The sequence below is a fragment of the Amphiura filiformis genome, chromosome 16, assembly GCF_039555335.1.
Source record: "Amphiura filiformis chromosome 16, Afil_fr2py, whole genome shotgun sequence".
NCBI lineage: Eukaryota > Metazoa > Echinodermata > Ophiuroidea > Amphilepidida > Amphiuridae > Amphiura > Amphiura filiformis.
In genome coordinates, this window is record NC_092643.1 from 26540676 (window position 1) to 26558707 (window position 18032).

The 18032-nt window shown below is 36.2% G+C and overlaps 1 protein-coding gene across 1 annotated transcript; it reads right to left on the minus strand.

The window, feature by feature from the left end:
• Positions 1-730: 730 nt before the first annotated feature.
• LOC140135808 (uncharacterized) lies at positions 731-16655 on the minus strand. Its single transcript, XM_072157430.1, has 4 exons — positions 16533-16655; positions 6584-6778; positions 3550-3764; positions 731-2386 (listed from the first exon to the last, which is right to left on the minus strand). Exons 2-4 carry the CDS (start codon positions 6757-6759, stop codon positions 870-872), a joined length of 1908 nt encoding a protein of 635 aa, XP_072013531.1. The 5' UTR covers positions 6760-6778; positions 16533-16655; the 3' UTR covers positions 731-869.
• Positions 16656-18032: the final 1377 nt, after the last annotated feature.

Consider the following 18032-nt stretch of genomic DNA (forward strand, 5'->3'; position numbering starts at 1 on the left):
AAAACCTGTTTTGGGGGATTTGGGGCCAAAATGAGCATTTGTCTTTGCCATTCTAAATATGTATACTTTTATATACTTTAGACCAACAATTTAGCGGTTATGAGGCCCAAAAGTTTCCATAATTCCAGGGTTAACACCTTAAAACAAAGTGTCATTACCCCCCGGTGGGGTCACTCAACTTGCAATACTGACCGCACGATCGTTACCAAAATCAAGGAAAAAGGGGTCATTTTTAGGGCATGTCCGCGGACAAAATTGTCCGTGAAATTGGAAAAGAGGGGTGTTTTATTGCACAAATGTGTGCGAAAATGAAAAAGGGGTTATTATTTTCTCCTGATCCCGTGGCCAGATAAAAAAATCACAGGAATAAATTTGGTTTCCTACTTTGTACTCATCCCGTGATCAATATTGTTCTTGGTTCTGTCGATTTATATGCAAGGGGTACTACTTGAATTCTGTGATGCCCTTGTTAATTACTGAAAAAAACACATTCATAGGCCTAAAAATCCCTTCCTTGAAATGTTGAAATAGGGTCAAAATTGCAAATGTGTCCTCGGAATCTAAAAAATAGGGGTGTTTCAGAGTACCATTTTGTCCTTGTTTTGGAGTAAAAAAGGGGGTAAAATTTCATGATTTGTCCTTGAAATTGACTGCAAAAGGGGGTAATTTGTACTTGTGGTAACAGTCCTATGCGTCCCCCCTGCCAGGGAGTGACCCCACCGGGCATTACCCATGATGCATGTTATACATGAGACAATAGATTGTACATCAGAGACATAAAAACACTTACATTTTCTAAATATTCCACAAGATTCAAAGTCCAATTAAAATGCACAAACTTTACTTTCCCATTCCAGTGCAAAACTAAATTACCAATCATCAAGAAAGAAATTGCTACCCAACAGAGACTTGGGCATTGTTTGTATCATGTGATCCGTCCTCAAATGATCCGTCAAATTATTTTCTTCAAAGAAAGAGGCCTTGCAATGATCACATTTATATTGTGGTTTCCGTAATTTTTTACTAGCACTGATTTTCGCTGGTGCTGCTTTTTTCGCTGGTGCTGCTTTTTTACGCTTTCTACGACGCTTATCAACACTTTCTACTCCTCCTCCCATATGGATTTTTTCATGTTTTTCAAGTTTGTATTTATATAAGAATCCCTCTCCACATTTAGCACACTTGAAAGGCCTCTCTCCTGTGTGTTGACGGATATGAATTCTTAAGCACCCTTTCCACCGAAATGTCTTATTGCATGTATCACACCTGTGCATCTTTTTTGTGTGCGCTTGCCTCTCGTGAGAAAGAAAAGTAAACTTTTGCTTAAACCCTTTACCACACTTACCGCATTTGTACGGCCTGTCATTGCGATGTACGTTTAAATGAACCGCGAGCTGACTCGCACACGTATTTTTTTTGCCGCAAGTAGGACACTGAAAAGGTGAATGCGCATCTTTTATGTGCGCTTGCAACTCTTCCTTTGATTTAAATGGTTGATTGCACTGACCACAGGTGGCGCTCAAATGTCCACGAAGATGCATACGTATGTAACCGAAGTTCTCAAATTTCATGGGGCAGATCGGACACTTATATTGTCCCATTTTGTGCACCTCTTGATGACGAGTGAGGTTTTCTTGAGCTCTGAAGGACTTACTACAAATTTTGCATTTCCAGGGTTTGTGGCATTGGGAATGTCTTAGTACTTGGGACTTTAATTTGAATATTTCCTGGCACATGTTACATTTATATGATCCTTTACGACCAGAGTATTTCAGTTGACATCTTGTCTTCAAATGACGACTCAAAGTTTCCTTTCGGTTAAAAGACTGTCCACAGCCTTTTGGACAATTATACCTGCTGTGCCTTTTACTGCGTTTTTCTTGATTTCGACTTCTTTTGTCACTAACAAAATCATCGTCATTGCCTGAATCACTCTCATTTGTATTACATTGTTTTTGATATTTACTTTCGTCAATAACGAAATCACTGTCACTGCATAAATCACTCCCTTCATCATCTGAAAGATTCATAACATCCTCTGTCCTTGTGTTCACCTTAAGCTTGGTCCTGTCTCTCAAGCAATACCTAATTGGCCGTCTTTCCGATTTTCGAGGCTCACTGTGCAAAGACGACATTTTCTTCACCCAATGTTTGCGATAAATTTTTTCATGACTGTTACAATGTCTTTTGTACACATCAAGTTGAGAGAATGGTTGTGCGCAATATTTACATGAAAAAGGCTTTCTGCGTTCATTCCATAGAGGTGAGGGTTTGCTGGGTTTGTTCCATAATGGTGAGGGTTTGCAGTGGTCATCATGTTCATCCCCTAGTGGTGAGGATATGGATGCCTTTTCTTCAGGCACTGTTTTGAGAGAAGGATGTAATTCTGAAAAAAAGGAAGAAACAAAAAACCCATTCATTTGTTGACTACTTATTTTAATGACAAATTAAATGCATATCAAATGTCATATCAAATCCAAAATGATTTCACAATTTTAAGGATTTGTCATATGATTCATTAAATGTTATGTGTTACTGTTTATGAGCTTTATGTGTTACTTTTTAATACTTGACTGACTATATGTGAGTTCTTGCCAGTTTTTGCCAGTTTAAACCAGGCAAAACCTGTTTTTGCCGGAAAAGTGGCAAAAACTGGCAAAAACCTGTTTTTGCCAGTTTTTGCCACTTTTCCGGCAAAAACAGGTTTTTGCCGGCAATAACCGAACCCTGCTTCAAGTTTAGAAATATGAATCTGAGAGATATTCCTTAGTCCCAAAATACAATATTTAGATATTTCACAATATGTGAAAAATAACTGATGCAAAGTCAAACCTGTAATCAAATTAGACTTTACAAATTCACAACATATTAAAATGAAAGGAGGTGAACAGAAGGTTAACTGAAAGGTCACAATTTTTTTATGCCTGGTGCTTAGGCTAAAAAAATTGTTGGTTGTTTGTCCTCCACCGCCCGCTCCTCAGATTAAGGCCTGACCAATATTTTTTTTTTTCAATTTTTTTTTTATTTATAAAAATAAGTAAAATTCTTTCTTTTTTTCACATTTGGAGTATCTCTGGACCTAGCTAGAGCTAAATACTAAGATCTTTCATGGTTGGAAACAAAAAAAGCCCCCCCCCAAAAAACATTTTGTTTCTTCAATATGCAAAGTTATAACTTGTGTTCATGTCATAGTCTATTATTTTTAGTGACTTCAAAATACATTGAATTTGAAATCATTAAAAGACTATGAAATTATAACTTTAACTGCATATTAAAAATATTAAATTATTAAATATTAAAACCATGAATGATTGTAGCATTTAGCTCTAGCTAGGTCCAAGAATGCGCCAAATCTGAAAAAAAAAAAAAAAAAATTTTAAACCTTAAATGCATGCCACAAATCAGTGCTGAAAGAATGCTTTTCTTGTAGCCCCTATTTGTGAAGGCTAAAATACATGGCATGATTTGCAATCTTTACAAAAGTATTTAGAACAGGAACCCCTTGTAATGATCAATGAAATTCTCCTTTAAATCCCCATCAAAACTCACCTTTATAATCCTTACAAAATTGTTTTAGTTCTTCCATCTGCAGAGTGTCAGCTGCTTCCATTATACTGTTGACATTGTCATCACATAATTCTACACATCCTGTGTAGATGTAACCAACTAGCGACTTCAATACCTTACTTGTGATGGAGATGTACTCTGATAGCAACATCACGGAGGAATAGATGCCTTCAGTCACACTATCAATTAGTAGAGATCTGTGAAATAGAAAACAGTTGTCTACATAAGTTATATATTCTTGATAAAGGTTTAAAGATGTAGCTTCCCAACAGTCTGAAAGAAAGAAATTCCATGCCTTTTTGGGACCTTCTGCATGTTACATGAGCATGAAGTCACCGGTTAGTAGTTTCAAGATGTCCTAGCTGCTGAATTGGTGTTCTTTGTTTCACATGCACCTGTTCAAGCCAATAGCATGTCTGTATGTCCTTTGTGAATGGTGGCACAGTGGGTCATTCACAAAGGACATACTACTGGTTCATACAGGTGCGTGGCAAACAAAGAACATCAACTCAGCAGCCAGGATGTCTTGAAACTACCTACTTTTGTCTGTACGCTCATTTTGTGGTAGCATGTCACATATATTATGTTAATCCCATTTTCTGTAACACACCCAATACACAAAACTTTTGTCAAATGTGTGTTGTTATCCACCGCTGATTACGACAAAAGTTGACAAACAACTCAGCAAACTCTCTACAGTCAATAGCACGGCAACACTGCAGGGTCGCGACACCATGTGGTAGTACTAGTAGGGTGGTGACATCCCGCATCTATGTGATTACTTGCAGGCTGGGAAGTAGTCAAAATACCCCACAAAGATGCTGGAACAATTGATCACGGAGATGTTGGGATTACCTAATAAGGTTCCGTACATATGGTAATACATATTTCCTGTAGTGGTTGTTACCCCCCGGTACCACTTTTGCTATCTTTTTTGTTCACACCTCCTAAACTAAACATATCTCAGACATAAAATTTGAATCAAGTAATGAGGAAAAATAAGCTTTCTTCTGATACCAAAATCTCAGTTTTGATGAGGGCAAATGGGGCTGTTGTTAATCTGGTCACACACCTAACAATCTCTAACAAATTTCTGTATCATTGTAACTGGACTTTGACCCTATTCAAAACAATTTTTAGAGAATAAAAGATAGGATTTTGTCTTTTGCCTATCCAATATCGTGTCATAATGGATGGGCTGGCCACTACGACAAAAATATTGGCAGTCATCCATTATGACACGATATTGGATAGGAAAAAGACAAAATCCTATATTTTATTCTCATTCTTAATGTATTTAATTTAATGTAATTTTTGCGAGAAAAACTGCCTTTTTCCAGAAAAAAATAAAGTTATACTTTTGTGAGGACATCCCCGTTGTTTTAAATGAACGAAACCATCACAAACATCTAAGCCGCCCGAATTATGCGTTCTTAGTTCTCGCTTACGTGTATTACGCTGACGCATTATCGCATAATCATTGAGGAGCAACAAGCGTGCCGCCGTTGCGTGGCGGCGCGCTTGACTAATATCACTATCAACTATTGTGAGATATATTATACACCAGAAAACCAATCAAATTATGTGAATTCTTTACAAGACGCATCCATTGAATAAGAATAAACAATAACTGTACTTCTGGTCAACTTCAATCAGTATTTTTAACATATCAGACATGATGACAATTTGCCGGCGAAATGTTATATGCGTGTAATCCGATTACTATCACTATGTTAAAGGAAGTGTTCGGCAATCACAACATTATTTCTTATATGTTAGAAAAATAATTATTAAACACGAATCATAGGATTTTACTTAAGACAAATTTCTTATTAACCATAAAAACGAATAAAAACAGCCATCTCTCAACACGCGATATTCAAAATTCCCGCGCCGAAATTGTCTAGAGCAATGACGTCCTAATAATTCAATGAAGCCTGACAACAAATGAACACAAATAACCATGACGTCATTGCTCTAGAACATTTCGGCGCGGGAATTTTGAATATCGCGTGTTGAGAGACGGCTGTTTTTATTAGTTTTTATGGTTAATATGAGTTTGATTGAAATAAAACCATGTGATTCGTGCTTGATAATTATTTTTCCAACATATAAGACATAATGTTGTGATTGCCGGACACTTCCTTTAACTAGATCACATCCTGAAACATAATTGAAATGATCACCACACATACATGTAGTCTATGTACTGTCAATTCAAAATTTGTGATACATTTTATCACAGAGTTATCTAAATAAACTGAGCTCAAAAAGAAACTTATAATTTTTCACAAGGTCATATCTTGAAATCCTGTCCATCAAATTGAACCAAAATTACACACAGATTTACTTCAATACTCTACTCTTAATACATGTCAGTAACCAAGCAGTTATCCAACTGACACAACAGCAAAATGCACTGACATGGGACAGCTTCCTGGACCACATTCACAGCCCAGTCCTGATTCATGAAAAAAAGTGTATGAAAAGCAGAAAGCAGCACCGTTTTATCATCTGTGCAAGGATCTTGTGTGCATTCTCACAGATTTTTTGTCCTGGGTGCCAAATATTGGGCTGTGAAAGTGAAGGAAGTCCAGGAAGCTGTCCCATGACAGTGCATTTTGCTGTTGTGTCAGTTGGACAACTGCTTGGTTACTGACATGTGTTTTGAGTAGAGTATATTACGGTAATCCTGTGTGTAATTTTGGTTCATTTTGATTGGCAGTATTTTAAGATATGACCTTGTGATTCACAAGTTGTAAAAAATTATAATTTTATTTTTGAGCTCAGTTTACTCCGCCGGCAAATTCCTTGTCTCTTCAATTCACCCCTCATTTGATCATACATTGGTCTATTCCATTTGAAATCCATACACCCCCTGGAAGACATGAATTTAATCTCTCATACAGGGGGTGTAGATTTCACCAATTCAGGTAACACCATTTGAAATTCACAATACCAATGTGGAAGATTAAGGTATGTCTTCCATAAGGCCCAATCTAGCCCAAAGATGTACCTTATAAATGGTGAAGCAGCAGCTACCACAGCCCTGTGTACTGGAACGGTTTGATCCGCTGCAATCAGCATCATATCACACATATTATGTGCACTATTCCTCTGTTCATATAAACACTGTAATATCTTGTTGACATGATGAGGTGACTTGTACACTTCTACTCTTTCTGTGCTCATGATGGTAGATGTTCTGAAACTGTGAAACAAACAAACAAAACTTTTTCTGGCATTTTTTGAAAAATTAGGTGTACGTAATATTCAGTGGTGTTATTATTAGGATTTTTTTGAGGTGGGGGCAATGGAAGGCAAAGTGAAATGGGGGGGAGAATTATGCATTTTATGAAAATTATGCATTTCATGTCCAAAATAATGGCATTGGATAAGTTTTCTGCAATTTTTTGTTATGAAGATAATTCTACAGTAGATTATAATGCATTTGGTTACTCTTTTAAAACCTGATTTATCGGTATATAATTTGTAATTTTTACACGTGTCCCAAGTTACACCTTTATGGAATCAGTCAAATTTGTTGTGTTTGAAGGACAACAGAGTGATTTTGAATTCATGTAGTAATTACAACATTAAATCCCCCACAGAGCTCCAAGTTAAACAGCCACACGAGATAGCCAGCGAGGTTCATTTCATTTTACCTCATCATTTCAGCTTAAAGGTGGGTAACCTGATTAACAGACTCATCCCCCAACTTTATCCCATCAAAATGCAGGTTTTGCTATCAGATGAAAGCTCTTTATTTTTCTCATTTTATATTCAAATTAGGCATTCCAAATCAGTATATTTCTGAAGAAATCATCAACAAACTGTTCAATTAGTCTGTGGTTTGAAACTAATTTGACAATTTTTGATGATAACTTCAGAAATACACCAATTTGGAACTCCTAATTTCAATATATATGTTAATTAACTTTTCCTACTTTCTTAAACACACAAAATATAGACCAGACAGGTCAACTAATAGCACTCGTAACATGGGTCTACTTTTCGGCGTGGTGCTAAAAGCCTATAAACATTTCCCCATATTTGGCCATTTTAGCCCCCAAAGTACCAATTTTTGCATGCTTTGCACCATGAACTTATATTCTGTCACCAATTATTTGAAAGTGCTGGGTCCACTATACTTCAAGAAATTTTTTCAAACCCCATCCCCCAATGTCAAAACGAAATCTGCGCCACTGTACGTCAATTTTAAAGAATTTCATTTTCCAAATATATCAGGTCACCTTCCTTCAAAATGGACAATGAATAAAAAAACCTTCCTGACAGTTATAATAATTATTACATCATTTTTGGTAACAAATAACAAAATTAAATTTCATTCAAATCGTATCTTTATAAATTATTATGTCATGAAATTGGGTAAGTTATTCAAACCTATATATTTGTAATGTTTACACATGTCTCAAAAATATGTGTGACTTCTTTCACTTTATCTCATTATCTATGAGTTCACCCCCCCCCTCCCCCTGATGAAGGACTGGAAGACAGACAGACAGGACAGGAGGGATCTGGATGCTGATACTCACTAGCTTACATCACATCAGAGGGTTGAGGGTGAGAGAGTCTAAAGAAAAAGAGAAGGGGATGACATGATTTATTGCATCATACAACATATTACATGTACACAGATATCCAGCTTTCACTTTTTAATAAAACAATACTCTTGTTTTGAAAACAAATTGTAGGTGTATTTTCTTAATGTCAGAAGTGGGTAAAGTAAATAAATCAACTTTGGTAAAAAATGGTCATTTGAAAGGGAAAACAGTTTCTTTGAGCAAGTTCATTTGGAATATTAGTTTCAACTGAGAAATTTTGTTCTCAAGTGTGAACAATTTCAAGCAAAAGGAAGGTGTCAACTCACAGTATTGAAACATCACAAAAAATGAGTTTTTAAGGCTGCGTTCACATAGAAGTATACTATTCGGGTATACGGTGCGCGCTTTTGCAGGTGCACGCGATATCTTAAATCGAGCAAGACAATTTCATAGTACCGGGTCACATAAGGCTACGATCACATAGAAGTATACTATTCGGTATACTGATTGCACGTTTTGCAGGTGTACGCGATAGCTTAAATCGAGCAAGGTAATTTCATAGTACCGGGTCACATAAGAGGGCACTATTCGAAAAACCGTATACCTGCGTATAGTAGTATAGTGGGAATAAGTGGGAATCGTGCATGTTCGATTTTAGTGCAGCGTATACCGTCCTAATTTTAAAACTAAACCATATGTGGGTAAATTCATTTTTTTTTAAATAGATGCACCATCTAATTCTGCACATTATGACACCTCATTGAATGCAATGTGACCTCAAGAAGTAAACTTACAAGCATTTGATTAGACGAAGAAAATTGGTAAACTGACCTATCATGCCTAGACTACTTGCCGCTATACGAAATACGCTCATTCGATCAGGCTGAGTTCACATAGTATACTCCTATATGAACTCAGCCTGATCGAATGAGCGATTTCATATAGCTTAATACCGTATACCGTATACTTCTATGTGAACTCAGCCTTAGGGGGTGAAAAAAATGGAAATGAGCTCTTTGACAGCCTCATCACCCCCCCCATTTTTCAGGAATGTCTCAGAAAATGGAGTTTGTGACGGTATTTGTAAATCTGTCAAATACGGTCACATTTGTGTACATCCATATCAAAAGGATGCACTTGTTGGAAGGTCATTTTGGGGTCATCCCGGGTCATCCAGGGGTCATCTGAGGTCAAATTAGTAAAAAATGTCGTATGCGTATGAAACTTGGTGGGTACCTGTCACCTTTTAGAGTCACATTTTTGGAAGGTCATTTTGGGTTCATCCAAGGTCAAATTACTAAAAACTGTCATATGGGCATGAAACGTGGTGGGTACAGTCAACATTTAGAGCCAAATTTTGGAAGGTCATTTCGAGGTCACAAGGGGTCATCTGAGGTCAAATTAGTAAAAACTGTCCTATGGGAATAAAACTTGGTGAGTACAGTCACCATCAGCCAGGTAATCGCGACAGCCGAGAACCGCCAAATACGGGTAACCGCCTAGTATTCCAAATGAGAGACTTCTCACCAAAAAGTTTTCTTTCTTTCATAGGCTTAATTATACATTTAAACCATAATTCTACAAAATTGTGTAAAAAAATGCCACGTATGCTTTTATTTGTTGTAAGGACATGTTATGTAAAAGTAGGATCATTTTCATTTGTTAATCTTTTAATCCACAGCAGCAGAAAGGAGTATCCCATCATGCATCTGTATGCTCCATAGCAAATGTATACAAAATATAAACAAGAGCCGCTTAGATATTGAGACCTATGGATAGTTTCACATTATTTTGGGGGTCATATTTTTTCAAACAAAAGTCTAAGCTCCCATGATTTAAGCGAATTATTGAATGTTGAAGTGAGGAATTTTATGTACATGTACATTTTCTATGGCATGCTCAGTTCTATTATGGTACCACAAAGCATAATGGGATACTCCCTTCAGCTGCTGTGCTTTTAATCTAAGAATATTTAAGTGAGTCAAGAAAATTAGGTGAAATGAATCACTTTTTTAAATGTCATGAAAGTTTACACACCCATGATAAATGTAAATGTTATCATATATTTGTATGTAGTCATTGTAGTGGTAGATAAAATAAGGCCTAAGAAAAAAATAGTTTGGTTGGTGTAACCAGACTGACCCTAAAAATAGGCCTAGACATATTTTCTGATTTTTGCAAATTTATTTTTTTAATTAAAAAAAAATGGGAAAAATGGGAAAAAAGTTCCATCATATGCAATTTACAGCCTAAAATGTGTGTAAAAAAGATAATAAAAAAAACCCGACCAACCAACCCTATTCTTTTTTATGTTATGCCAATCAAACAATTTTATTAGGCCTAATGAAAGAGTTTAACTTCAACACTACAATCACATTACTGTTGTATGCATGCACACTATTTTCACAATGTTTTCACAATGTCAAGTCAAAGTTCTAGAGAAGATATCATCACAGCATTATCATCTACTAACCTTGCGAAAATATTCTAGACAAGCAAAAAAAATTTGTAGTGTTGATGTAAGGCTAATGAAATGAAATGATTTATATTTTCCCGTCACATTTTTTTCAGTGAAATATGAGGTCATGATTTCATTATTTATTATTTTGGAAAATGTCATTATTGTCAAAACTTTCATTTATATGGCTATTTGATATTGTTGATGAAAGACCATCTCAAAACAGGTATTAATGTATAGGGCTGCTAAGAATATGCAATGCATTATTTGCGGTGTAATTTGCGTATTTTGCATCCAAATGGGTGGGTTTTTTTGAAATAAAAAAAAAAATGTAAAAAAATAATTTTGTGTGTGTGTGTGGTTTTTTTTTACGGATTTTTGATTTTTTATTCCTTTTTTTTAATTTGTTTCAAATTTATTTTAATGATGGTAGCACTTGATGTTAGGTCCAGGGACTCTCCAAATCCACGAAAAAAATCACTAGAAACATGATGAGGTAATCCTTATTTCCATTATTTACTACATCCTCTATACCCCTACAACTAAGAAAAACTACTGATTATGGATTTATGATCAGTAAGGGATGTCAGACATTTTGAGAGATTCAATTTTGATTATTTCCTTCTCAATTTTCAGATAATTTACTTTTTTATGAAAACAATGAAAGTTTTGGTCAAATTGAAAAGGTGATGCGGGCAGGGGACGGGAAACAAAGAATCAACTTTCATTAGCCTAACACTCTTTCATTATTATGTTAAATGTTATTTTATGCTCTGTTACTGTTATTTTAAGAATAGGAAACAAATTGTTTCTAAATGCAACAAATTTTAATGTTTAAACCCATATCCTGTTTTAACTGACAAAAATGCTTAAATTTGTGCATCAACAAATGACACTTGATGTTTGACTAAACTAACAGTTACAGATGTAAATAGCTTGCTGTAATTGAGTCCAACTCCGGGGTCCAACTAACTATGTAGTGGCTCTTTTTTACCTTGATACTATGATATTTATATCGTTATTTTGCACTCAATGAGCGCACCACAGCATAATTATTTATAAGCACTTGTAACTACATTTTTGGTGGAATTTCAGTCAGTTTAGTTCAAGAAACTATTTAGTTCAATGTTAGGTGAATCTGCATGATCATTGAACCATACTTTCTATTGTGGTATTAGCAATAGAATTTATATTTTGTAATTCTATATTATTGATAATTCATAAAAATCTTCAAAGTAGGGCCTACATAATTTTAGAAATGAAAAACACTTTCTGATCAGTATAAGAAACAAAAGTGAATGGCATTAAAACACCAGAAAAATAGCAAGGAAATTGTCAAAACCCTTATTATCATGATATGTAAGGAATTCATAACTTATATTATGTGGCTAAATTAAATTTAAAATCTATGTAAATAGTACCCTCAATTTGAACACAAAAATACATACAGTTTATAAAATAAAAATGATCAGAAAAAAGCATAAAAGTGATGAATACGTTGATAGCTAAAGATATGTATAGCTGTTGGTATTGTCCAGGTCTAAAATTGGACATTATAAAGTTTTGTTAAACTTTAATAAATGATCACATCAAACAACCGTGAGTGCGGTTGAGCATGAGCTACAGCTATAAAATATGAATTTTATTTTTTGATTGTAGTTGTACTTTTAATATTAAAGATTTCATTGAGTTTGTATCATGCAATGCAGCTATAGATGGTATACCTTCCTCGAGTCAGTAATTTAGATTAAGCCAAGGATTTTCGGGCGGGCTTGCGGGTACCCGCCCGAGATCACATTACCGGGGCTGGGTATATATTTCCTGACCGGGTGCCCGAAATTTTTTAAAGATTTAATTACTAATGATTTCAAAACTTCTTTTTTTTTTAGGTCATCCATGAATGATTCTAGCATTTAGGTCTACAATCAAATTAAGTAATTTTTGGCCAAACTGGAACATGCGTGTTGCGTCCATGTAGTGTACTAAGCGTGTACGCAGTGTAAGGCGCGCGTATACTTTCTTCTGTACCGCGCTATATTCATGAGTGTTTATCAGCGAGCCACTAGCGTTCACAGTGTTCCAGTTTGGCCAAGAATTACTTAATTTGATTATAGGTCCAGGACACTACAAAACCGAAAAAATAAATAACCGAACTTAAAAAATAATTGTTTTAGAATTTTTTTTTTTGCAATTTCGGTACCCGTTACCCGAAAAATGCGCCGGTACCCGAACACAAAATTACCTGAAAATCACACCCCTAATTTAGATATTGTTTTTCATTGTACAATCTCTTATAATTGCAGTGAAGAGAAGTATATAAAAGTATACATTTTCAGAAAGGAAATGATGCACAGAGTTTAACTGGCATTTATAACAGATTCCTGCAAAAATTAACGGTTTTTGAGAAAATCTTATAATTTAATTTTACTTTAAATACTGACTCCAGGAAGGTATACGGACTATAGCCATCTTCCATGTTCTTTTCAATTTACTTTGCCTGCAATAATGATCATTTTATGTAGCGTATCCAGGCTTTGAAATAAGACAAAAACTCCAGGGGTCCTCCGGACACTTGCCTTTGAAATTTCAAGGGTCCTCACCAATTTTCAAGGGTCCAACGCCGGACCCTTGCTTTTGAAATTTTAAAGGTCCTCACTACTTCTCAAGGGTCCAAGCAGCTGTTAGTGTTACACATAATAAATTATTATATTAAAAATGAGGTACCGGTACTCAAAATGCGCCTAGCTACCTCAAAATGGTCCACCAAATCGCTTCAATTTTGCAATTTAAGTTTCTTACATCTGAGGGGGGCACGTACGGCCAATTTTTTTTTAATTTTATTATTTTTCTCAAATTCCACACCACTGTCCTAGATTCGCCACTGGTGTGTCATGCCAAGGCCAAGCAATTCCAAAATGTTGACAGCCCTGCAGTATGTTATTAGACATGGAATAGAGGCTTGTCTTGCCAGCAAGACTTCAGTCTTTATCATAAACATAATGACATCTATGGACCTATAGAGTCTATGGTTACAGTTACTGGAACTATATAATGCTGGCAATGCTGGCACAGGTCTATAGTCTGTATAGACTACCTTGAACTTGAGACACCTGCACTCATGCACTAGCACTGCCACTAGCCATGAAGTTCAGCGTCCCGGTGTCGTCACTTTACATTGACTATGTGTACGCATGATCGTTCCCAAAAAAAAAAAAAAAGGGGTTATTTTTAAACTATGTTCGCGAACATTTTATGTTCGCGATGTTTAAAAAATAGGGTTGTTTTTGACGACGGCATACTCGAAATTAAAAAATAGGGTATATTTTTGTGAATCATGATAATGTTGAAATCCCAAGAAATCTTACCATTTCTCGCTCAATTTAATCCCGGACTTCACTTTTGTGAAACTTTTTTGCCTTCCTAATATCCCGGCCTGATATTCAGCAAAACGCTCGACTCGGTTTATTTGTTTCATGGTTTGTTTACACTGATTACGGTACTGGGGACTTACCCAGTTTGGCCGCTGAGTTCCATGGGACTTTTTTTTTAAAGACTAGTTTGCGTCTGACGTCAGGGCAAAGGCGGAGCGTGATTGGTTGCTGACCTGCGCAGTACGGCATTTTTTGTCTGGCTAACAGGATGTCATCGCAAACTAGTCTTTTTAATTTGGTCTTCATATATCAGTGTGTTTAAGTTTTGTCAGTCAGTTTATGTATTGGTCATATTCAAGCTTTATTTAGCCAAAAAAAAAAAAAACGGGAGGAAAGATTACATTGTTGATAACTGTATCATAAAAAACACATGATGCATCCTATTGGATGTATTTGTATATATTTTTCTGTTATTTTCCTCATTTATATATTAAAAGGACAACAGAGTTCACCTCAGAAAAGAAAATGTTCAGAACAAGTGTTTTTGTGTGTGTTCTTGAAATGTTAAAAAAGGGGGACTTTTGTAAAAGTGTACTTGAAATGCAAAAAATAGGGGTATTTTTTAAGGCTAATTTGTACCCGTTTTGAGTAAAATAGGGGTAAAAATGACGAAAATGTTCTTGAAACCGCGCAAAATAGGGGGGTATTTTTGACTTAGGGAACGATCATGCGTTACGCCTTTGAATGTTAAGTGACGACACCGGGTTCAGCGTGTGCTGCGTTGGCTTGGTTGCATGAACATATGCGTTATGCAGCATCAGGGTGTCACTAGACCGATATGATTCGGGGGGTGTACAGCATGTTTTGCCAAACGGAAATATTTTGTGAATTGTAGACCCAGATTTTTTTTAGCCAGGACGGTGCTCAAGAATCTAAAAAGTGGGGGGAGGCCGGAGGGGAGTAGGAGTCAAAAAATTTGTGACCAATTTTTAAAAATTAGTAACTACGTAACAACAACACACTTTCGTACGTGTTACACGTTTATTTAATGCTTTTATGACTCCTGCATTATTTGCCGACAATCAAATAGCTTTGACTACATTTGCTGACAATCACATGGTTTTGACAACAACAGTAAATTTTTGCCAACAAAATTGAGTATTGGGGGTGTCACGCCCCCATATCGCCCTCTAGCGATGGCCATGTCATGTGTGTGCGGCATGTTGATCGCCTACACCGGGCTACGTACATGACGTAAAAGTATGTACATGCACACCTAAACGCTAAGCTATATGCAGAACACACTAAACTTCAAAGCTAGTGCCGATGACTCTAGGTAGATGGACTTCTTCTTCCTTCTTCCTTATAAGTGCCTCCCTCATATGTATATGAGTATTGTCGCACTGCGCATACAGACAAGCTGTACTTATTTTTACTCTGGAACCTAGAGTAGATGAGTGTATTTTGAAGTACAGTCAACATGACCGGGATGATCCCCTGCTCTTTTCTAATAGCCTGCGACGTTCTTCAACGTGCACACTACATTAATGTGAGAAAATATGCATGTACACGGGACCGACAGCTTAAAGTGCCCTCCGAAGCACTAAGCAAGTAGAGTGAAGTGTCTTGCTCAAGGACACAAAGAGCCGGACCTGGGATTCGGACCCTTGACCCTTGGGTTCACAGTCCTATGCCTTAACCGCTAGGCCACGCTCTCCTCTATCAAGTCTATCATGCTCATGATGATGATCATGATGATGGACGTTAAGGGGGTACTACACCCCTGTGGTAAATTTGTGACTATTTTAGCATTTTTCTCAAAAATTAATAACACACTGGTAACAAAAGTTATATATATTATTGGGGCAAGGAATCCAATTACTACACTGAAATTTCAGTGAATCAAGACAAGTGGTTCAGTAAATATGATAGGAAATGAGGTACATCCTAGCGGTACCTCATTTTCTATCACAAGTATAAAACCGCTTGTCTTGAGTCACTGAAATTCCAGAGTAGTAACTGTATTCCTTGCCCCTATAATATACTTAACTTTTGTTACCAGGGTGTTATTAGTTTTTGAGAAAAATGCAAAAATAGTCACAAATTTATTGAGGGGTGTAGTACCCCCTTAATACAATGACAATCATCATTACTACTACTAGCTGCAGAGGAGGCTTAAAGGCATTCCTACAATGCACTATGATTGGGAAATTTGATCAATATAACCTAATTTTAAAGGCAAAGTCCCCATTGCCACACACACAAAATGGTAATTTTAAAACTGCAGCCAACGAGTTAATAGTTGAGACCTAGGAATGATATTTGATTTTCTTACAGGAAACATTCATATTGTCCCACTGCATTAATTTTATTCCTAAGTCTCGACGTTTTGAATGTTAAATAATAGGATGAAAACACCAGATATTTGCACACAATCTCAATGCAAGGTATGGTCAACTATGCAACATGTGTACAAAAGCCAGACATACAAGGTCAGAAACCCCATTGGGTTGTGGGAATGTCTTTAAACATCCTCTGTACTAGCTGCTACTAGTACTAATTTAAGCTTACCGATGTCGACGACTCCAGTGAAAATTATCAAACAGGTACAGCTCTGAACTCACGCTTTGCTCATTTTGTTGATGATAAAGCCGTAAAGCAAAATGGGAATGTTTTCAATGTATACTGCTGCTGGAAGTGAATGTGCAGGCCCATGGCCATGATGTTTCAATTCATGTTTACAACGTTGATAAATTGCCAGAGGGTCACAGACAGGATTTACAAAGTCAGTTTAGGTTTAGCGCCCTCTCTCTTACAAATGTTACATCTTCTCGGGTAAACTGGTCAAGGCGTACGGGCACAAAAATATCAAGTTGATTTTTTGATTGTTTGTTTGATTCCCGGTTTGATTAATTGATTGATTGATTGATTGATTGATTGATTGATTGATTGATTGATTGATTGATTGATTGATTGATTGATTGATTGGCTTTATTTCATAGGCGTTGAATCCCCCCAATATTTTGCCAGGGGGGATGGATCTTCAGTAGGCCTAGATGACATCACTGGTAATAATGATCTACCAAAAAACGTTTCAAAACGTAAAAAGCGGCCAAAGTTTAAAAAATCTTTCCTGTGTGGCTTTTCACCCTTTTTTAAACTTGGTCCCATTTAGTAAAGTAGTAATAACATGAAGAATGAGTCCTAATTTTTACATGCAACCATTATCAAAAACATTTCAAGGTTTATGTTTTATTATATTGCGTGATCACAAAGAGTAGTAGAGTATTATATATACTTAGCAAATTGACTGTGTGTCAACCTGCTACATATAGGCCCTACATCTGTACATAAGGCGCAGAATCGCACATGACGATGACGAATTAAACAAAGTGAGTATTTGCTACAAAATACATTATAACGTCTATACGGAAAAAAACTTCAATTACGCACGAACATTAATTAATTTGCTCTACAAAATAAACACTGACAACTAAGAAAACCAACAAGTAGCCTATAGATGACTTCGTATGGGTCTTTAGAAACTTTCATAAATGGGACCAAGTTTAAAAAGGGTGAAAAGCCACACAGGAAAGATTTTTAAACTTTGGCCGCTTTTTACGTTTTGAAACGTTTTTTGGTAGATATTAATTCTTTTTTTGTGGTAAAAAAATATTGCGCGCTAAGTGGTTCTTTGTAGCCATGCGAGGTGAACTAGTTGGATATCCATATTTCGCGGTTAATGGTGCTTTTAGTAGCCCTGCGGGGCAAACTAGTTGGATATCCATATTTCGGGGTGAGTGGTTTTTGAAGCTCCGAGGGCAAACTAGTTGGATATCCATATTTCGCGGTTAGCGGTTCTTTGTAACCCTGCAGGTAAACTAGTTGGATATCCATATTTCGCGGTTAGTGGTTTTAACGACCCGTAACCACCCCAATCAGCTGCATACCGCATCCAGCTATTTTATTTATCAAAATACTAGTTTTTTAATGCTATGGGGTTAACAGAATTATTAAAAAATTAATAGCTGAACCCAATAGTTCAGCCAAGGACTGGAAACGACATATTGA